The 23,992-nt window shown below is 36.8% G+C and overlaps 1 protein-coding gene across 2 annotated transcripts; it reads left to right on the top strand.

Moving 5' to 3' along the window:
• Positions 1–3,008: 3,008 nt before the first annotated feature.
• LOC149818761 (uncharacterized) lies at positions 3,009–14,913 on the top strand. 2 transcript variants are annotated; one of them, XM_089985052.1, is made up of 11 exons: positions 3,009–3,201; positions 3,445–3,633; positions 5,037–5,422; positions 8,420–8,503; positions 8,592–9,083; positions 10,992–11,127; positions 11,334–11,496; positions 11,661–11,789; positions 12,539–12,733; positions 13,834–13,956; positions 14,505–14,913. In XM_089985052.1, the coding sequence occupies exons 3-11, from the start codon at positions 5,152–5,154 to the stop codon at positions 14,637–14,639; spliced, it is 1,728 nt and encodes a 575-aa protein (XP_089841178.1). In that variant the 5' UTR covers positions 3,009–3,201; positions 3,445–3,633; positions 5,037–5,151; the 3' UTR covers positions 14,640–14,913. The 2 variants fall into 2 exon arrangements, with proteins under 2 accessions (XP_089841178.1, XP_089841177.1); XM_089985051.1 differs by having other exon boundaries at positions 8,420–8,512.
• Positions 14,914–23,992: the final 9,079 nt, after the last annotated feature.

Raw genomic sequence — 23,992 nt, 5'->3', positions numbered from 1 at the left:
ATCTTCTATCTACTGTTGAGCTTAACAACTGGGAATCTGTATCCAAAACATGAAGGGTGATCAGGCACACTAAAGATATGCAATCATATTGCACCTGATCCTCTGTCGAAGATAAAGAAGTTATGGTCATATATATATATATATATATATAAAGCTTATAGTCTGTTATATTCAATGTACCATGTTTGCTGCTAACCAATTGAACAGCATCTTGTTAATTAGGTCGAGCTTGTCCCTCCATCCTTTTGGTTAGGAAACACGGTTGGTGGGTTTTGTTATTGCCCATTAGATTTTGCGTGTATAATTTTTTTTTTAAGGCAAGCTGGGGTACTTAGGCAGACCCACCAGTTACTATTCAATCGAACCACTGGGTTTTGAACCTGCAACGTCCCACCAATAAGGAGACGTTTAGGAGCCGAGGATGGGGGCGGGGCGGGGCGGGGTGGAGAAAAGCATAAGTTCATTCCTGCACGGGGCAGACCCTATTTTTCTCGGGTCCACTATCATCCCTAATCGTGAAGGTGTTGAGATGAAGACACCAGATCAAACATGCGTCTGTTCAGGTAAAAGGTAAGGTGGCCGTAGAGCCCCACCGAGGAGAGTTCCTCACGCGTCATCGAGAAAACATCTGAGCACATGGGCCGAAACCCAGTTCGGTCCATGCGGACCGAGCTCCGGCCGGCCTATTGGGCTTAGGTTATAAAAAGTAAATTTAATTTTTTGTGGAAACTAAAAATCACACAATAACTTGGGTACTTGTTAATTACTTAATTAATTACAATAATTTTAAGAAAAAGATAATTAATTATACCAAATCACGCTAATTGCACGCACAATTGGCTAAGATTGTTTTGTGTAGGAATCTTCTTATTTGGGCTTGCCCGAACCCGGCCCGCTTCACATTGGCTCAATGGCCCAGGCCATGGGGCCTCTACTTAAACCCAAGCCGTTAAGAACCGGGCCAAAACCTGGATCGATAGTAAATGGGCCAAAACCTGGATCGATAGTATAGGGCTACCATTTCCGTATTCTTAGCAGGCATGCGTGCTCTTTTTGGCGATTGATGCTGCTCTCGGCTGCAAGTGGGTCGGATCTTTATCCAGTTTGACCGACCAAAGGTATTTTGAGCGGATATGGTCTAGTAAATAATGTCCATTGTTTGTATAAGCTGATGGAATTCAGGACAATCAATGCCGGAATCAGTCGGATCCAGCTCAGAATCGGACAAATAAATAGGGCTGCATTTGGTTCAGAACCAAATTCTGAAACAACACAATTTATATATTGTAAAGAACCTACATACGTAGTTAACCCATTTTCTGCAGTTCCAGTGTCAATGAGGGTCGGTTCAGAACCAAATCTGGAACTCGACCATATGTTTTGAGTCAAATCCAAAACTGGACCCACCTAGAATCCATATACTTTATTTAGTGGAGAATACCTTTTACATGAAATTATTCTTATATATTATGATTAGATTTTAAAGATGCATATGGTTCGGATTAATTCGGTCAGATATCAGTTAAAATCTAATCCGTTATCTCTACTATGTTTGTAGAAGAACGTGGCATTCTAATGAAAAAATAATCGGACTTTTTCATGAGAACATTATGGGTCCATACTAATTACTCCATACCAGGGTATACCGAAAATGCTATAAGAGGGTGAAAAACATGTTTCTCAAGCAACCATTGCCAAAACGGGAAAACACTGTGTTTTCCAAACATTTGGAAAACGGCAGAAAACTTCTGGAAAACACGTTTCTCACACTATAGAAAATGCATCTCATATATTTGGAAAACACATTTCTCATGCGTTTTCTTCATGATTCTCATGTTTTCCAAGTGTTTCTTCTCTTTGGGATACATGTTTCTCATTTTCGTATGAGCCTGAAAAACCTTGTTTCCCCCTTCCGTTTTTTCAATATGTTTCCTGTTTTAGTTTCCTTTTCTGACAGAAAGCAGATCAGGTGATCCGTCAATATCTTCACCGGGTCTGTATGCAATTTGTGGACAGTGAGGATGGGAAATCACTTTCCTTAAAGTATTGGCGACTCTTCCTTACGTGCACCCTAACAAAACCGCCGAATGGGCGGGTCCCACAACTATGTGTGTGAACAGGTCGGGTTTACTAAACCCAACCTGAACTAAGCCCTATAAGGTCCAGGTATGGTGATAAATAATAAGACAGGATTAAGACCTGAGTCTGGATTCGAAGGTCTGATTAATACAAGGATCCGGGTAGAGTTTGTGAAATTTTATACCAGACCTGAACCCGACCCGAGTTTTGATTAAGACCCCCAAATTTTTAATGTAAAAATGATAAAAAACATGGTTTTACCTAGTATAGTTTGGATCTGATTTATCTTGTTCTTATCGGTTCTGGATATGATTTTTCTTATATTCAGACCCGATATCATACCAAAAACCGGGTTCAAGTCTGATTCACCTGACTTCGAACCATACCCGACCCGTTGATACCCCTACCCACAACAACATGTGACATATCCTACGTCCTGTCATAAGCTCTTACAACCGTTGTAGGTAATTGGGTAATTTTGTCCCCGTTTTCAATGGCTATGTCACTCTTGCATTGCACCAAGTCAAAGTCAAGACGATGCGTCATCATTAAGAAGTTTCTCTCTCTCTCTCTCTCTCTCTAGAACTATTTTAAATTCTCTCTCTCTCTCTCTGGATTGTTTTCCGCGCCATCTGGACTCCCCAAAAAAAGGATTCACGCTCCCTCATTCATCAAGGTTCATTGTTGGCAAAAAACAAAAAAAGGAAAAAAAACAGATACAGTAGTTTCAAAAATTTGTTATTCTTTCTTTTCAAAGGAAGAATTGTGTGTTTTGATGCGAGAAAGCTTCTTCTCTCTACTGTAATTTCAAAGCCTAACCCCCCACCCCGACTTTCAAGGCCAACCTTTTCCTATCTCCGGCGTTAAATCTGCGAATCCCTTTTCTCTAGCACCCGAAAAAACCGCCCTTCTCTCTCTCTCTCTCTCTCTCTCTCTCTCTTCCCCTTCAAAACCCAACCCCCTCCTTTTCCTGTTTTCGGCTGCAGCGAGGGTTGCCGTATTCCCTCCTGCATCCCCCACCCGTTGATCGCCATCCCCACCCCCTCTCTTTCTTTCTCTGTTCTCCACCGCTGTGCCTTTCCCTGAATCATTCGATCGATCATCCCACCACCCTCACCTCAGGTTTCTCTTCCTCCACTCTCTTGCAATTGCATTTTGAAGGACATTTAAAAAAAAAGTTTTTTGTTTTGTTTTTTATAATCCACTTGATTTATTGGTTTTTAAGTTTCAGTTATGTATATAACAATCGAAATGAAGTTGATCGTAGACATGGTTCTATTTGGAGTCTATGGGTTTTTTTTTTTCTTTATTTTTGGCGAATAACAATGGAAACTGATGTTGGTATTGGATGGCGTTGATATATAGATCTTCTCAGCAGAGTTTTGTGAAGATCGAGTACGAGACCGTGTGTGAATTTTGATGAAATTCTAGAAGGAAAGAAGAAAAAGGAAGTTCTGAATGTTTCTGCTCATCTAGCGTTCTTTCAATGTCGTTCTCCGTTTCCTGTTGCGGATGATGCGATAGGAGACGTTCCAGGTGGGAAGAGACGTTGAGGTAAATCATGATTCTCTTCACCATGAAATCTCTCTATTCTCCTACCTCTGTTATTCCGGCATTTCAATTTTTTTTTTGTTCCGGTGTCGCTAGGATGTTATTTTTAGCAAACATATCTTATATGTTGGATTTGAGTCTCATAAATTTGGAGATCATTACCATTTGTAGATGAATGGTTTATCGTGTTAATGGTTTGTTGTTTTGTGGCATCTTAATGATCTGTTGCAATGTGGAACGGAGGTTTTTTTGCATCCTTTATGCGTTTAAGACTTTACTTTTGAGTCGTAATGGCATGATCACCAAGATGGTAGCCGTGAATTTGAATTTGGTCTATGTGAAAAAACAAAGTCTCACCCATGGAAAACGCCTACAAGGATAGTCTGTGGTAGGATCTGAAAATTGGTGGATCTAATTTCGATCATCTAAAGCAGGGTTACCGGAAACTCCACTTACATGTGGGAAACCGTTTCCAAAACTTGTGGGAAATTTCTAAAAATGCATGAGAAACTCGTTTCACATACATGGGAAACCTGCTTATTTTATATGGAAAACTTCTTTCCTTTATTTGGAAAACATGTTCTCGCAAATTTTTTGCAAGTTTTTCTTAAATAAGAAATTTCTTTTTTCAATGAGAATTTGAGATAAATGTGTTATTCAAAATTTTAATTACTTATTTTAGTTGTAATCAATCTAATTATATATTCTAAAAAATTTATTAATTCTTACTGTTTATCATAATATTACTAAAAAAGTAAAGTTTATAAATTATAATATTCTTCATCCATATTGTCGACATTTGCATGATTGCCGTACACATTCCTAATGACAATTATTAGCCCATGACTTTGACAACCATCACACAGTCAACCTGATGTTTCTTAATTACATCTATGTTTAATTCTGCATCGAGTAAATGCATTAGTTTGCTTGGACACTGGAACATGTGTCCATTGTTCCTTGTGACAGATGAAAAGCTGGGGCCTTTCTTCGTTCTATACTTGACTGATAAAATTAGAATGTGCATCATACGGAGGGTTGCTCATAGTCAAGAGGTGGAGACTGGTCGGTGTTGATTCATGTTTCTTCACCTTCATGATCAATGTTGCTCGTGGGGTAGTGAAGAACATTGTACCCACGACTGCACACACAATAGCAATGGCATTGCAACTGAAAGTTTGATTACCTTTTCATATGGAAGCATCTGAATTCTCATATATTACTGAGATTATCATTGTGATGATGTTTTGAGATTGGACTATTTTCAGCTAGTGAATCTGGTACACGGATGCTCTTGAGCTTTTGTTGACTTTGATGAAATCATCTCAACAGAATCTTAGACTAGTGATCTTATTTAGCTCATGCTTATATCAGTCACTTATATTGCGTGGATGCATGTATGACAGGTTGCGACTTTTCAAGAGTATACAGAGATAACAGTTCTTGCATCTGATCAAGAAAGTTCCATACTGTCTGAGCACTCCATTTATAAACAAAGGTCTGTAAAACTATACTTCCATAATGGGTGGCTGTGCATCGTCAGCCAGAAGGAAACCCAGAGCCCGGAAGTACTTCATCAGGCCCAGAAACTTCCGTCGAAAAGTTTGTGCTACAGCCCCTGATGCTCCCAAACCACGTGTCAGTGATGCTATGGATCCTCTAGCAGAATTTGCTATCAGTGAATTTGTACAGATGGACTTTGAGAAAGCTGCTCATGGTAGAACAGATGTTTCGAACTTGACACTCCACCTCACTCAGCTACAGTGGCATGGTGGCCAGCTTGATGCTAATGGTAATTTCAAATGTCAGTCATCCTTGTTGATTTTATTTTTCTTAGCTGTATTGAGGTACAAACTTTGCTTCGCATCATCTCCACTAGTTCTATAATTGTTTTAGTTCTGAAAATTTGGCATGAATTACAAGGTTTTCTTTTTCCATCCAATGGATTTTACACATATTATAGAATTCTCTCATGATGCTAAATTTAAGACACACAATATCCCCAAAGTGATATGCTATGTCACATGGATATGGATGCGGGTGCGGGACATGATGCGGATACACTTACTATGATACAATAACTTTTAAAAATTAGGACACGAGAACACGGCCGTACACACACATAAATGTATGTGTGTGAGTGTGTGTATAAGTCAACAATTTTAAATTACTACAATTAGGACATCAAATAATGAAGCTAAGTTGAAATTGAAGTGTAATGTAATTGATGACAAATTTTAAAAGAAAAATAACTCAGGTGAATAAAAATATCTAAACATACAAATAAATAGAAGAGATGCTTTATTGATGAAGCAACAACCAATGAGTTTCCAGATTATTTCCAAACTGACTTGTCTTCTAACATACAATAAAATTCAAAGACATAACATAAGCATCATAAGTTGGAGTACAATTTCTAGAAGCCAAGCCAGAAAAAAGCTTCAAATATATAATATAAGAATCACAAGCTGGATAAAAAAAAATCCTCAGAAGAAAATCAGTAATAATAGCATACAAAAACAAAATAACTTAATACATGTTCACTAACTTAATACAAGTTTCAAGAATAGTATACAAAAAAAATCCATATTCACTAAGTTACAGGAATGAAATTCTTAACTTAATACATGGCTATGATTCCAGTTTATGAAAATCTTAACACCACTAAACCAATTCCAGTTTATTGATGGCCCTACTGACAATATAATTCAGTTTCTGTGTTCTAATATCACAAACAGACAATTTCAATTCACCATCAGATCCATATTTAAATTGAAAAAAGGTGAAAAGTGAAAAAAGTCAATAAAACATTCACGAATAGGAGTAGGACACAATCTTTACAAAAATCAACACATACACAGTTAATTACATGTACATACATAATCACATTTACAGTCAAATTGCACAGAGGAAGAAAAAGAAGAAGAAGAGGAGGAAGGAAGAAGAACAGAGGAAGGAGGGAAGAAGAAAAAATAAGAAAAAAGGAAGAGGAAAGAAGAAGCGGCAGCAGAGGAAGGGAAGAAGAAAAACGAGGGAAGAAGAAGAAGAAAAGGAGGGAAGAAAAAGAAGAAGTGGAAGCAGAAGACGGGAAGAAAAAGGGAGGGAAGAAGAAGAGGAGGGAGAGAAGGTACATACCCCGTGGTAGCTGTCACCAGTGGTGAGGAGGGTGGGGGTTGGGGAGCAAAAGGGAGGAGAGACGAAAGGGAGAGGGGTGCCCTAACATCGGGCCTCCCTCCCCTTTCTCTTTTTCTTTTTTTGATTGAGGCGCCCACCTCACCTTTAGGTGCGCCTCGCTACGAGGCATATGAGGTACATGCCTCAAGGCATTTGAGGTGCACGCCTCATACACATTTGCGCCTTAGCCTTGTGCTTCAAGGCAAAAAGCCCCTCGCCTTGAGGTGAGGTGCGCTTTTTGTGCCTTGAAGCACATTTTTTCACAACACTGGTTGTATCGTATCCATGAAGTGTCCGAGTGTCGTGTCATGTCAGTACGAGATTCACATGCTTAGTGAAGTGTCCGTGTGACATAGGTGATATGATTTCAAACTAGCAGATGATTTTGTTTCTACACGTGGAATCTTGGACTTTTTTGAAGATCTTGCAGCATCCTGACTGCTTTAACATTGACACTTTTTGTTGTGTTTAGTAGTTCGCGGCATGGTTGTGTCTAACAAGTACCAATAAGTTTTAGTCTCCTTATAGGAAGTTGCTACTTTTCTATTTTTTTTTTTTTGGAATAATGAAAGAATGTACTCATACCTCTACCTGCTATGTGTAAGCAGTGGCTTATAACTCATTCTTAGTCTCCTTGAGAAACTTCTTTTGAACAATCTTGAACCACAAATGTGTAAATTCATAGTGTGATTTTTTTGAATTAGTTTGGCTATAGCACTATTTTCTGGTTCTTTATTTGCTATTTGTGGCTACATCAACTTTTTGGATGTTAATTTTGTTCCACAGGGAATGTGATCTCACGAAAGAGGAAAGAAGGGATAAATCTAGTAAGTCTTGTATGTATGTGGATAAAGCATGTAAATGTTCATACAAGCTGCTAATAATTGATACTAATAAAAGGAAAGAATATGTAGAAGTCAAAGGCCTGTTTGTGCGGCTGAGGACAGTGTGAATTGTTCTAACAGCCCGTGGGAAGAAAATAACATTTTTTATTGAAATGAAGAAAATTAAAAAAAAGATAGGTGGGATTCTGATTAAAAAATTCAAGCCAAATGTGATGTTCATGTTACGTCTTTTCTTTCCAAGTCTTTGTGAACCTTAATGCATGGTGGAGAGAATTTTAGGACATTAGTTCCTGGCATCTGCAAGAGGCAAATCTTTTTGGACAGCTTGTTAAAGCAGAATGAGAATTATTCAGATGAGAAATAATGGCCTAGCATCTATTAAAGAAGATTGCTGCCAGAAGCTGATTCTTTCATCCAAGATCTAATATCCTCACCTTGTACTTAAATAGTGAGGATCACATTAAGGTAGCATATGGCTACTGAACTTGTTTTTGGTGCTGTTTATGGTCTGACTACTTTGATCTTTGGTTATCATTTTTATTTGTGTTTGGATGATTTCCGAATGTATGTGCACTTCAAGAAAAGGTTACACATATCTGGTATGACATGTATTTCTTATTTTCCTGGAATCATGATGTATGCAATTGTTTTTTTCAGAGTTAGATTGTCTTAATATTTATGAATATTTTTCATTCATTGCTAATCTCAGTTCAACTGCATCCTATCAATAAAAAGAAAGAAGACTTAACCTTTTGAACATGTGTTTATAGTGGTGTGCCAAGAGGACTCATGGTTTGATACCGTCAGCATTTTGGAGTCTGATTGTGATGATGACTACAGCAGTGTTCATGGAGGTTTGCAAAGTAAAACCTATGAATTTAATTTATAAGAAGAAACCTTGTATGGCTGTGTATATTTCTGATGTTCACATTTTTATTGCAGACTGTTTTCCTATCATGAGTGGCAGCTTAGGTGCTCAAATGGTGCAATATGAGAGTGCATCTTGCCTAGTAGACGCCATGTGCAAGATTGAGGATTTATCAGATGGAACTCCAATATCTTTGACAGTTGGACGCTATCTTAAAATGGATGGAGGGAAAATAGAGTTCTTAAACAAAGATGAATCCAAGGAATCTGATGGCTTTGCAGTTCATAACGCACAGGGGTACGAGCTTGCACCTTTAGGTAAAATGGATGAGGCCAAGCCTAGATCCTCAGGAATTGAATGTGCACTCAACACAGAAGAGAAACTTTTTGATCAGCCATTGAAACTGAAACCAATAACTTGCAAACCAAGATTAGTCCCAACAGTCAGCTTTAATGACAAAACTCAACCACCAAGTCCTGGCCCGCCATCTCAGAGGAGAAAATCTGCAGTTATTCGATTGTCTTTCAAACGGCAGTCTTATGAAGGAGACGAGAGAACACAAATATGTAAGTCATTATCATGTCCATGATTCCCTATGGTCTCATAATATTGACATGCTTTTTGCAGGTGATTTATTTCATTTAATATGCCTAAACAAAAGTTTTCTTGTTTGTGTTTCTGCAAAAATAAAAAAAAGGAAAAAGAAGCTATTTGTAAAGTGTTTCAGCTTAGCTCTATCACCCACCTTATAGATCTGATTGCCAATAGAAATTGTTTTAATACTTACGTAAAGGGATATACTACATTTGCGTCTTTGGTTTGCACATTCTTTAGTATATTATGACTAACAATTGGATTTCTGTTCTTCGATATAAAGTATTTTCCATTTGAAAAGTTTTCATAGTTTCATAGTGAAGTCTAAAGTTGGCATTTATTTGCCTTTCAAGAGTATATTTATGAAGCATAACATCGGATGAAATTTTGGACTTTGCAAATAAGTTTTCAAGGAGCCCAAAATCAAACAGGACATGTATGAAAATAGATGTGAGAATTCTTTTTCTGATTTGGCATATAAATGACATTATTCACCTTCTGAGATGACAAAAGTGAGAATAAAATATTTTGAGCTTAAGCCAACGAGAAGAATTGTCTTTACTTCTTGAATATAGAGAACTATTCATCTTAAAGGGTCATGTGTTAACTAAAGTTCTAAAGGTTTTAATTGAGCATCACTAATTTGCTATTTTCAGCTTAAAGGAAAGCCAAATTATGGGATGATATTTTAAAAAAGTTTCTTACTTTCTTTCTCATCAAGGTCATTGTCTTGCCCGGTGAAACGATTTTTTCCACTGGCCTCCATATAAACTTCTTCAAAAAAGTCTCTGTCACAATTAACTTTGACCTTGATACCTTCACGTTCTTTAACCTTCTCTCTACCAAACGCCATAATGCTTTCTTGTATCCTCAGAATGGACCACGTCTGTTGTGATCTTGCCACTTTTTGTGCAAGAGATCCTACTGCTTATCCATGAGCATGTCTGCTACTTTCACTCCCAAGGAATACCTTGCCTAATTGCCATCTTTAGGATGGAGGCCCATTCCTCTATAAATAGCAAACAAAAAGATAAAAACTGAAAGTGTCAAAATTCCCAAAAAAATGAAAATACTCAAAAAGGGATTAAAAATCATAAAAGTATACAGTTAAAAACCTAAAAATAAGAAAAAAGTACAAATATTTGAAATAAAACTCATTATGCATAAAACCTTTTCTCATAAAAAGTTCAAAAAAATGGCCAAAAAGAAACAATAAGAGTAAGAGACAATGAAATGCAAAAGCAAGATCTCATTAAAACATGTCTCAACTTATTTAACCAAACTTCTCATAAAACTTTGTTGTGATTATTCTTAAGCATCAGGACTCTTTCTTTTCCTTCTTCTTATTGAAGGATAATATAGGATGTGAGTGTCACCACTAAGAACCATGTTTCTTAGTGGGGTATGTGCCTAAGAATGATTATTATGTAACTAAAGGAACATCCACAAAAGTTCATGAGCTTTTAGTAGATGCTCAGCACATGTGTCGTCCAAGCAATGTTTTGTGGAAGTCTCATTAGTTATTTTGTTAGGAAGGTATCTCAGACACTTTTGTTTGGCCAGTAGTGGATGGTGAAGAGATACCCCACTAACTTTTGGATGCCTGGATGGGATATCTCTTGTGATATCTAAGTCCCGGAGCATGTCTAAGATTTTTTCTAATAGATCATGATTGTTCCTTTTTTTGTGCTTGTGTCTTTGATTCTAGAGCATTTTTCCTTTTTTCTTTTATTGAATTATTTCTTTATTGGCAATGTTTCCTATAAGGTTTCACATTAAAAAATTTATTTTCTGCACCATGAACTTAGTCAATGGATTTTTATGGTCAGCATAATTATATGGTCATTTTATCCAATTCGATAACCATGTATGTTTGCCAGGCACATCAAAGAGGTTCCTGTACCGTCCTAGAGCAGGAATGCAGATTCCATGTTCACTGGGAGAGAAGCCAATGCAGGGTTGCTGGACTTATCTTGAACCATCTGTCTTTAAGCTCCGGAGTGAGAATTATTTCAGGTTTGCAGTTATTCTGCACATTACTGGCATGAACTTTTGTGGTTATCATGTAGGGTTCAGAATCCAGATGCTGCAAACTAAGAGTGGTGTCCAACCACCCTTTGGTTTCATGGAAATATAGAAAGTATTTACGGGACACATTTTATGTGAACTGTTCAGAGTATGGAACTAACATTGTCTAAGGAGTCTATATTTCTACTGTGCAGGGATAAGAAAAAGAGTAATGCTCCAAACTATGCGCCATTTACCCCAATTGGAGTGGATATGTTTGTTTCTTCACGTAAGATAAATCACATTGCTCAGTATCTTGAACTTCCTTCTGTGAAATCTCACGAGCAAATGCCTTCTCTCCTCATTGTTAACATTCAGGTGCCTTTTTTCCCCAAAAATTGTCTCCATAACAAATTTGTTGCATATCCTTTATCTTAGCACTTATCTAAATGACAATTCCAGGAAGGCATAGTCTGTACATTCAGGAAGCTATTCTGAAGGCTATGGTGATATATATCTTATTTTTATGTTTCCTGTGACAGCTTCCCACATATCCAGCTGCAATGTTTCTTGGTGATAGTGATGGTGAAGGGATGAGCCTTGTGTTATATTTTAAAATTTCTGACAACTTTGATAAAGACATTTCACCTCATTTTCAGGAAAGCATTAGGGTATATTTCTATTCTTATTCTCTAATCTGTGCTGTTCTTAGCATATATTTGTGTGAAAACATATGTAGGACCCTTACATTAACTATGAAATTATTGACCATGTCTGAAATTATACACTTATTTATGATTCAAACATGTAAGCTGTTAATGCAATGCCCCCTCAGCATGGCACTGGTAATATGCTAGATAATTTGTCTTTACTGGAACATTGTGAACTGAGTCTTTTTTGACATTCTTTACTTCCTGTAGTATTAAGAATATTGAGTTTTTCTCAAATGCCTTCAAAATTTGACAGTGGCACCTGACAGATTTTCCATGGAGGCAGAGAGAGAGAGAGAGATTCTGGTGTATGCCAGAGCAAGAGCCATCAGTTTGTGGAACTTATTTTGTTTGTTCTATTCTTTTATCTACTGATGCCCAATCCATCAGTGGAGCATATTACATCACATAGGATATCCTTTTGCATGTTTGGCAAGATACAGCTCACAAAGTTCATTAGTAGTTTTTTGAAGTGTTTATGAATTCCTGTATGCATTGTCTTCCAGTGACCTGTGCAGAAGAAATTACATCACTTACCATAATAATTTTGTCACCAACCTAGTCCTACACATTGTTTACTTCATTGCATTTGACAGGATATGGCTTCATGTATGATGATGCATGTCAAATGTTTACTTTGCTGCTGGAAAAATTGTTGGTTATCTGATAGTTTTTTCTTTTTATTTCTTCTCTTCATATACCCCATGCAGAAATTAATCGATGATGACAGTGAAAAAATCAAAGGCTTTGCGGTAGACTCTCAGGTTTCTTTTAGGGAACGGCTAAAGATCATGGCACGGGTGGTAAATCCAGATGATCTTCACTTGAATTCTGCTGAGAGAAAGCTTGTGCATGCTTACAATGAAAAGCCAGTGCTTTCGCGCCCACAACACAATTTCTATAAGGTAAAGCAGCAGTGCTCTGATTGTTTTCTTTTCCCTGTATCTTGTGCAATCTAGATTAGGTTCTGTTCAAATTTTAGTCACTAGATATTTTCTTTGTTTGATTGAGTGTATGATGTTGATTGGATAAGTTTATACTGTAACGGTTGCTGTTGAGTGTTGATATCTTACCTTATGTACAATTATCTGTGAGGTACTGAACAAAGAAATTTGACTTTGCTCCTTTCCGACATTCATCTGTTCCAGAGTCAGAGGCATCATCAAAGCATCTCTTCTAGTTGTTCATAGGCCAATTTTTCTGAAATTTGTAATTGACAAATGCAATAGTATGGCTGCATCGATTCTGCATTGTGTTAGTCACATATCAAGTAGTTTCAAAATTTATGGGAGTAATTGACTGATGAGGGGATTCCGTCTTCTATGATGAGGGAATAATAGGAGTGCTGTTTTTAACTGTCTTTACTGGAGTGTCATAGACTTAGGAACATCAGAATCTTGTTCTTCCACTTTTCATGGATCCTGAGTTGACTTGGTTGGTAACTTGGTAATGTGGAGAGCAAAAAAATTGTAAACAGTGATAGAAAGGTTCTGTTCTGGTCACAAATGGGTGGAGACCACCAACTAGTGGCAACTAATTGGTGTAATACATATTAGTGCAGGTAACAAACTACTAGCTCAAGCAGCATAAGGTTCACAAAATCATAGATTATATACCTTTCCACTTGAAAACATAAGAAAACCATGTCAAGAAGAGAGATAAATGACTATTGGTGTTGTATTATTCATAGACTAAAGAATACTTTTTGTTTGTCTGCTACTATTCTATCTTTATCTCAATATGTTGTAGTTCCTTGAAATGAATCACTTGACCTATTATCAGGATCTTAATATGTTATCATGAGCCCGAAAAAAAGAGCTTTAGTGTGTCCTCCAAACCTAACTTCTAGGGAAAAATACTTGTTTACAGTTACTTGACAATATAGAAGGTGGGGCTTCAATTATCCTGTTGGCAACTTGGGCCGTAGTTGAGATTCTGATCAGATACTTTTTACATCACAAGAAAATGATGTCCTCATTGTGGCCTTTTCCTTGATCTCAAACAGGGCTGGAACTACTTTGAGATAGATCTGGACATACATCGTTTCAGTTACATATCAAGAAAGGGATTGGAAGCTTTTCGTGAGCGCTTGAAAGATGGCATAATTGATCTGGGCTTGACCATCCAGGTAACTACGTGACTAGTCAATGTTCATCATAATCTTTTCCGACCTTGGTATTTGAAGATTGTCTTGCAGTCTTCGTTTAGGTTCATGTTCTGGAGACTTCTCCACTACCTATTTGTTCATTGTGAAACTACCCAAGAATTGTGGTGGAGAATATGTCACAAGTCGAGCATGGAGCAACCCAGTCTGGTTCTGAGTCTGGTTGTTTGATCTTGGTAATTTGAGTTGACAGACTTTTCCATTAACCTTGGATTTCTGGGGTCAACTCTGCACGAATACACCTGCCAGACAGTCGGCCTTGTGTCAGATTTTGACACATTTTGATGTCTTTATGATGTTTCACTAAGATTACAATATTAGAATGGCATATTAGGACTCAGCTGCTCAACATGGAACGCAGGGGACTATCTAACTTGGCTAAGGCAGAGTTTAGGATATGCATTGTCAGGCTAGCTGATCCAATCCGAGTTCTGTTTTGATTATGCCGGAAACCTTAAGTTTGCATTGAACAAGGTAGATGGGATCACGTATTGACAGGAACTGTTTTGCAGGCACAGAAGCCAGAGGAACTCCCGGAGCAAGTCCTCTGCTGTGTGAGACTCAACAAAGTCGACTTTGTCGATCATGGTCAGATTCCGACACTTATGATTATCGATGACGGTGAATTTGCAAAGGATGACTTCTGAGCATGGCCATTTGTAATGGCTGCTAAACAAGTGCCTGTTGGGGATAAACGGTGCCCCATCAGTTCTAATTATGTTCAAGTTTGTGAGCCCCTTTTGGGAAAGCCACCTTGGTTCACAAAGGCCTCACTTGCCTTGATGATACAAGTCTCACGTGCTCCCCTGGCTTCCATTCTTTTCTGTTCTTTGCTGCAGGATCAGATCCAATACTACTTGACTTTGTCCATGTACTGTGTAATACCATTCTTCTAATACCCTCCAAAAACTGTCCAACATCCTCCTGTTGTATTTCTTTTCTTAATTTCCCTTCTATTTCTCATTCTTTTAATATCATATGCTGTAAATATTGAAAAAAAAAGGCCTCTCGCTGCTCAATCGCTACATAAGGTTGCTCGTTCAAAATTTATTGGTTGTTTGGATCATCCATAAGAGAGAGAGAGAGAGAGAGAGAGAGAGAGAGAGAGAGAGAAGCCTTTTTTTTTTTGCTCTATTGTTATTGGTCATGCCAGGAAGGCCTAGGTCTGTCAATGGGTTCAGTTTAAAGAGTGGGTGGAAACTGGGAACCCCTTTCCGTATGAAAGAGAGAGAACGGTTGGAAAAATCAGTGACCACCTGTCATACTAAATTCATCCCTACCTCTCCCGTTGAAGACTTTTCATATGAAACATTGGGCCCCAAGGCCCTATGCGTTGCTGCATAGACAGCGTGTGGGCCACATCTCTCCCTATAGGATCATTTGTTTCAGGTAGGGGGGAAATAAAGTCATTTTCATGCGAAAAAATAGCTTCCTTTTTCATGAAACGAATGGGCCTCTAGTGATGATGCTTTTCATAGGATCTGCAAACATGCTTCGTTTCACAGGGGTGAAAGTTTCCCTCTCCCTTTCTCTTGGGTAAAAATTTATAGGATACTTGCTAAAGTAATTAAATTTTCAGGGGCTTGCAAACGTGCTCTAGGGAGCGTTTGTGTCGCATAAAGCCCCCCACCCTTTCCGTGGTAAAAGGAAGCTTTCTCCGTGAGAAAAGCACTCGGCCCACCTGCAGGTTTTCCATTCTTTAACCCTGTTTACAGCAGAAACAAAGTCTGAAAGGGGTGGTCGGACCTAGGGATGGGCAACAGGCCGACCCGACCTGCTAATGGACTGGGCTGGCCCAGTCAAAGCCCGGCCTGTTAATTGACGGGATGGCCCATTGGGAAATCCCAAGCTCATGGCCTGCTCATTAAGCCTGTGGGCCTAAACGAGCCGGGTCGAGCTGGGCTGTATATATATATATATATATATATATATATAGTGAGTGGAACGCTGCAGAGCATTCATCATGCAAGTGAAGGACGCTTAGCATCTTTTCCGTGCACAAAATGTTGTTCAGCGTAAAATTTGCTCAAAAAAACCCATATATATGTTCGGGTTGGGCTGGGCTGGCCGTGTCGGCCCCTGGCCCAGCTCATGTTGGCCCTCTTCGGGCTGGGCCGAGCGAGGGCCAAATTTACTGGCCCCGGCCCGGCCCATGGAGGGCTGCCCAGCCCAGTGCTCACCTTTAGTCGGACCGAGTTTCTGCTCTAACATTCCATTTTGTGCATCAAGAGTGTTACCGCGACACACAAATGCCCCGAGTTTACTAAGAAGAAGATTTTGATTAATATGTATACTACATAAACAATATATAGAGACAGGTCCCACTGTTTTTTTTTTTATGACAAGGAACCGTGCTGAGAACAGACTCACTTAATGGGCCTGACTATTATTTTGCATTTCTATGTAATACAAACGAAAATGATCGTACTATATGACAAACTTGATGCATTTTTTAAAAACCCTCAAATTATTAAAATCTGCTCGGTGACCAATTTTGTAGGTTCTCAATTTTTTTAGGACCTTTTTACCCTTAGCACTCGCAAAACTCCTCGATTTTCACATATTACATCACTAAATCTCACTAAAAAATAAAATTTGCATGATATTTCTATAGAATTCACATATTTTGCACAAATAATATGAATTGTGACACTTGTGAAAATCTCTTACAAATTTTGTCAAGAGTTTTGCGTTGATAGTTGCAGAAGTTTGCCATTCGATGCAAAATTCACGGACTTTCGCAAGTGAAGTTTTGTTTTAGGGTTCGAATATATATATATATATATATATATATATATATATATATATATATATATATATATATATATATATATATATATATATATATATATATATAAGCGATTAGAGTGTGAATTTAGTCAAGAGTTTTGCATTGGTTGTTGTAAAAATCTACTTTCAATATGAAATTCATAAAAAGTTTGTGAAATTCGCAGAGTTTCACATGTTGTCAACTTTAAGCGATGTGAGATTGCATTTTAGCATGCGAATTTTCTTGTATATATAGGCATTTATATTCATTTTTTTCTTTTTTTTGTTTGTATATAGAAAGAACGATAATCATTTTCCCTCTAGAACCCTAACCCTTTTTTATGTATCCTTACCACGATTTCTGCAAAAGAAATATGCTTCATTCTGGCGATTACCATTGTTTCTAAACTTTTTTCTTTTTTTTTAGATATGAGCAGTTAATAGATGTGGTTGGGATTGACTATGCATAAGCATTGAATATGGGTTACAGGGGTTATTGTGGGTTATTGGTTTTCTAAGTGATTATTGTTAACTGAATGATATGTTTGGTTTGTATAGGCAGTTATGATTGTTTCTCAAAGGATATGAGTATTTTATTGTAGCACTGATCAACTTATTTTGAGATCTATATTGGTCATTGATATCTCGTAAAACCAGATATGTAGAAGAGTCAATTATTCTATGGTATAAGTGTCTTTAAAATTAGATGGCCAACATATATGGATACATGCCTTAGACGATGATGATGTAGAATCAATGTTATATAGAGTTGATGTTTACTTAGTTGCTAATAAAGCTAGTAAAGTTAATTGAGAAGCCATTGTTTACGAAGTTAAATAAGAAGTTATTGATTGTACAATTATACAAGAAGTAGTCAGAAGTGTTGTACAAGAAGGAGTCAAAAGCAATGTACAAGAAGTAGTTGATGAATATAATAATGAGAATCTTGTGGATAATATGCATATCTCTCAGAAACATGTATCTATGGAGCTCAGTCCTTTGGAGAACATCTCAGTCTCTCAAATAGTTAACAATAAAAGGATCATTGCAGAGGATATGGAACCACGTGATCAAACTAGTGTTGGTGATCTTCATCTCAATTTGTTGGATGATACCCAGCCTTCCAATGCAGATGACAAATTTATGTAAAGGTTGTTGGACTTTTTAATTTATGTTTGAGTTGAAGGTATTGTTTTATTATTAATCTTGAAAATTAAAAATGCAAAAATATTGCATGCATAAAGAACAATATATACAACAATTTTTTATTTAGTTTGCATAGTTGATCAGTCCATTTAGGGTAGTAGCGATGACGACCACAAATGAAAAATCAGATAATAGCAATAACAATGACTATACCATGTCAGTTGAGTAGGAACCAGAAATGATAGGAGAGGACCATGACAGTGATGGTAGGACCATGACAGTGATGGTATGGGACAAATAATGGTAGGTGAGAACAATGCACAAATGACATTTGGAAAGTCAAACTTTTGGTTCTCGTTCAATGGTTTCTTATTCAATAAAGAATAATTAAAAATCATTGAAGTGGAGACATCTGAGTTGTATGACGAGTTGCTTAATAAAAAATTCAATGATTGTAAACAATTTCAATGGTTAACAACAAACTTAAATGATGAAGAAATTGCTTGAGGTAAAAGGTTTAATGATCTTGAGCACTGCCGTAATTTTTTGAGAGATTATGTGATCATGAATAACTATAAAGCAAAATTTATGAAGAGTTGTAGTAACAAAGTCACTGTCATATGCACGAGAAAGAACTCACATACTATGGTGAATTGCTCCTTAAAAATCCATTACACAAAAATATGTGGAGCACCGTTCTTTCTAGTAAAGAGGTGTGAAAGGGAACATACATATGGTAGAGTAGTGGGCAACCTCGTGGAAAATGTGTATTCCAAGTGGATTTTGTGTGTTATTCACATACACTTGCGAGATAACCTAGATATGACTTCAAGAGAAATTATGTATGACATAAGTCGCGTAGAAGGTGGTGAGGTTAGTTACAAACAAGCATACCGTGTACGAGAATTGACCATGAAGGTGATACATCATTTATTCAAAGAGTCCTTCAGGATGCTTTTTGCATATTGCGATCATTTGATGATGGCTAACCGAAAATCATTAGGCCTTATCAAGATTGATCGAAAAGATCAATTTCAATATCTTTTTTTATCCTTTCATTCATGCATTGATGGGTTTTTGAAAGGATGTCCTTCAGTTCTTATAATAGACGACATGTTTCTAAAAAAAGATACATGGGTATATTGTTGTCGACCCATAATATTGATCATAGAGGTGAGATATTTTCTGTAACATTTGTAGTTGTAGATAAGGAGTTAAAAAAGGCATGAGCGTGATTTTTGAGGATTTTAAAGGTAGAATTCTCATGCTTCGATGATGATAAATACAAAGATAAAGTAAAGTTGTTAGTTGTCTTCGATAGACACAAGGGGATTCAATATATTGTCCCCTACACATGGCTTAGATGTAATATTGGATTTTGCATGAAATACCTCATAGAAAACTCTTTTTAAAAAAATTTGTTCACTACTTAGTGCACTCTGGTGGAGCGCAGTCCAAGTAGCCATGGGACAACAATGTAATTATTTTATAGAAAAGACCTGAGAGCAAGATGAAGCCACATACTTATATGTGACTGAGGAGGTCAAGAAACATTGGTCTAACAATCACTTTCTAACAATAAGATATTTGTGATTAACCTCTAATATAGTGAAGAGCTTCAATTTGTGGATTCTCTCTATACTTAACAAGCCTCTAGTGCCTCTTATTGAGGGGTTTCATCTTATGCTGATAAAACTTTATGAGAAAAGAAAGATTAGTGGGTAGAAAATGCCAGGCATTATTGTACCTGAGGTAAAAGAGAAGCTAGATGAACTTAAGAGAAAGGCAAAACTACATATGCAAGTAGTACATTTCCTCAGACGTCAGTACGAACCCCGTGGCCGATCTCACAACTACAATGTTGATCTTGAGAAGCAGACATGCTCTTGTCAAGAGTGATAGGTTAGCGACATTCCATGCTTATATATGATCTCAGGCATTTTTTATGAGAAAGCTACCAAAAGATTATTGTGACAAGTTCTTCACAATTGGATCATATCGAGCTATATATAGTACATATCCATTGTTTTTTATGGTAGATAACATCACTTTCCAACAAAAGTAAGACGTAAACTAGGGTGACCTAAGGTTAAGAGAAGGAGAACATAACACAAAGAATTGGTGCCATACAAGTGTAGTATATGTGGTGAGGTTGGCTACAATAGGTGAAAACACTCATAAAAAATATGATTATAATTTTGCATATTTTGATAATAAAAAAACATGAATATAATTTTGACACAACATAACATAAGGATGTGATGCTCATAATAAAAAATGTTGATATACTTTTGACAAAATAAACAAAAATTTGAATGTTATTTGGATGTAAAGTCCATTGATAATTGTATTTTAAAACTTGATTGTAATTTTGCATCTAAGGTTGAAAATTTTGTAGTTGCATAGTTATGTTTATGGATGATTTTTAATTATAAATTTTAAAAGTTCTGTTTATATGTATTGTTAAATTGTTTTAAATTGTTAAACAAGCAGATATGTTCAGCAACAATGAAATTTAAAGCAAAAAACATCATATATTTGATAAAATTTTATACATTAGTAGGAAATTCGTATATTTTGAAGAAAATTTATATATGTATGTATATGTATATGCAAATTTGCTATCCTTTTGCTTGTATAATTTGTTTTTTGAAAAAATAAAATTGCTCATATATTGCATTTATTTGATCTTTTACAAAATAAAGTTATTCATACTTTCATTTATTTCATTATTTTATAAAATAAAATCGCTCATGGAATTCATTCTATTCTTTTACAAAATAAATATTACTACGTGAGAAACAACTTTTATTGGCACACTCAGCCTTAGCGGCAATATAAAAAAGCTTGTGTGTGGTACAAAAGTAAACTGCACCGCATAAATGGTTTTCTCTAGCGCAAAACTTGCGCTTTGTACCAGAAAAAACATGGTTTCTCTAGCTCCGCTCCAGCCTGCGTCAGTAAAAACATGGTTTTTTTGCCCAAAACATTTCCCACCCTCCTTTTTTTTTGCTCACATCTTCTCCCTTTCTTTTTTCGTCTCTCAACCCTCTCCCTCTTCTCACCGCCCTCTGCCTCTTCTTGCCATATCCTTTGCTAGGGATCTCTGGCATGATCGCGAGGACAGGCCTCGATGAGGCAGTCTAGCGCCTCTCCTGGCCGGACTTGCATGGCAGGTGGGGGTGCACGTCGTCCAGGAGGTGAAGCTCCTCACGAGGAAGGAGGAAGCGGGAGGAGCTCGACGCCACCATTGTCGAGCCCATTGATATGGGGTTGCAGAGGTGTGCCTCTCGTCTTTCCTTCTCTTCTTTTGTTTTCTGCTAATTCCTCTTTGCTTGTTTTCGATTGCGTTCTTGATTTCGCTAGGGTTTTTGTTTTGCTTTATTACTACCATTGATCTATGCATAAATGTTTTTTAGATGTCAGTGGTATGTACATTAGTTAATGATATTCATTAAGGTTTTGGTGAACATTTGGGATTTTAGCTAGAGAGTCTTGATGGTCTTTGTTGTTGGTCAGCATTAGAGTTGAATGATCATGCATTTATTTTAGCATTTAATTCATATTAATTCATGCATTATCCAATAAAGAATCACATTAAAATCCCATGTTTATCATTAGTTTCGAGAAAATGCATGAAAAAGATAAAATTCAGAAAAAACATAAATTGCAAGTTAATTTTGCGAAGTAATGTTGTTTAGAAATTAATTTTTCATATTTTTCTTTAGGATTTAGATTTTTTAATCTAATTAGGTTCAAAAAAAATAAATTGGTGTAATAGTTTTTAGGAAGTTTAGTAGTTTAGGCAAATAGCATAGATTTTGAGGCTTTTAGGAAAAAGTTTTGTCTTAAGCTCCTTTTTGGAAATTGTAAAAATTAATAGCAGTTAGAACAAAACCCCTTCTCTTTAAATATCTCACGTATGGGATTGAGAGAGGGGTCCTCCATTGCAAGAAACCATTCCCCTCTTCTCTCAACCCCTCTCTCCCACTGGTTCTCCTTTTCCTATCTTTCCTCCCTCCTTTTTCTCTCAACCTCTCTTTCATCGGTGGATCTATTCTCAACGGGAGTGTCGATGGCAAAGGAGAGGCCATCCTTCTCTCCTCAACCCAATCCAATTTCAGTAAGTCTTTTTCCTTCTTCTTCCCTTTCTCTTCAATATGCATTTTTGTTTCTATCTCTTTTCATTTTTAACGCATTCTGCTATGTGCATTTTCTTTGTATTTTGATTCAACGTTGTTGATTTCATTGCATTAATTACATTTTTCTGCATACTCTGCATCATTAGCATTTCTGAAATTTTGTTTTCATCATTTTTTATTAGTGTATTGATTTTCTGCATCATCGTATCATCTTCACCTTCATTCTGCCGCATCTAAAATGCATTCTGTCACCTCTGCGAGCTGCAGCTGATCTGAATCAGTGTTTAATTCACCGCATCTTACCTGTGCATCATCGTGCTTTTCTTTTCTTGTTTCACTTGCATAACACCAACTCCATTGCAGCATTTGTTTTCACTACAGCATCATCGTATGCTTGATTTCATCGGATTGTGCAACGCATTTTGCATCAGCATCATCGGAACATCATTGTCTCCTTTGTTCTTTGATTCATCCGATTTGCAGCATTCTCATCTATATCAGACATTCATCTACATCGGTCTGGTCTTCGCATCATTTGCATCCATCTGTCGCATTTCTCCATTTTCTCACCATCTCCTCTATTTTTTGTTTATCGCTTCATCTCCATCTGCTTCATCTAATTAGCATACCTGTATATCGCATTCCATTTTGCAATTATTATTTCATTTTCGCATATTTTTTTCATCTAGCATTCCCATTTCAATTGTAGTCGCATACTTGCATTTGCGCAACATCATTTTAGTTTTGTATTGCTTCATTTTGCAACTCGCATGTCCATTTGCGCATTTTGCATTTCATTGCATCTAAAGTTGCATCACATCTCTGTATCGTGATTTCATCTGTGCATTTGCATTCATTGTGTGCTTTTGTTTCGTCATCATCAGCATTTGTCATTGGCATAAGCATCTGCATTCATTCTTACTCAGCATCGTAGCATAGCTGCATTTTCCCTTTTCATTTCATTTCATCGGATGCAATCTAGCATAACAACATCATCTTCACCTATGCATTTTTTTAGCATTTCGATTTATTACCTGTTTTGCATTACCCGCATTGCATCAATCTCCAATCTTCATCACATTTCTCATTTTTACATTTCCTATGTTTCCATTTCCTGTATTTAATTTCATGCATTTCATGTTCTTTGTGATATTTTGCTTTTGTGTATTTCTTTTCTACAATATGCATTTTCTTTAGTTTTATTTTCTGCATTATATTTGCTTTTGTGCAATTTCCTTTCACATATTTTACGTATTTTGATTTTTTTTCCTTTTGCGCTCATATTGCAGTTTAGTTTATGTTTTCTTTTTATTTTGTGCAATTTACCTTTCTTAATTTCTCTTCGTGAATTCGCATTTTGGAATTGCATTTTGCACCTTGTTTTTGTCATTGAATTACGCATTCATTTCATTACAGTGTCAATTTCGCATTCGCATTTAGCATACTTTACTGTTGCATGTATTTTGTTACTTTGTACTTAGTTTCATTTTTGTATTTCTATAGTGTAGTGCTATTTGTCTTCGCTATTGTGCATTGTTTCATGTTTTACAGGGGAAGTGTGGAGACAATCAAGCGATACTTTCAAGCACGCCTTCGAGATGAGACACAAAGACGCGAGCTCTGAAGACTTTTGCTTTTCTTTTAGATTAGGAGTCTTAATTTCCATTTAATTTTGGGGTTTGTAATAAAACCATTTTAATATTCAATTAAGCCCTCTGCGTAGGGTTGAACTACTGTAATTAGTTAATTAGTTCATTTTCGCATTTTTTTTTGCAATAAAGCATAGTTTAGTTTGCGTGTTTGAATACAAAGTATTCCCCGTTCCCTGAGATCGACCGAGACTCCACCACTCGTGCGAGCCGATTTTTATTTTTGGTGTCTGGCTTTCATGTTGTTTTTACATAAAAATATCATTTCTAAAATCGTTTCACAAAATTGACATC

The sequence above is a fragment of the Nuphar pumila genome, chromosome 13 (genome assembly GCF_984573655.1).
Source record: "Nuphar pumila chromosome 13, dmNupPumi1.hap1.1, whole genome shotgun sequence".
NCBI classification, from domain to species: Eukaryota; Viridiplantae; Streptophyta; class Magnoliopsida; order Nymphaeales; family Nymphaeaceae; genus Nuphar; species Nuphar pumila.
This window is presented reverse-complemented; position numbering and strand designations above follow the sequence as displayed.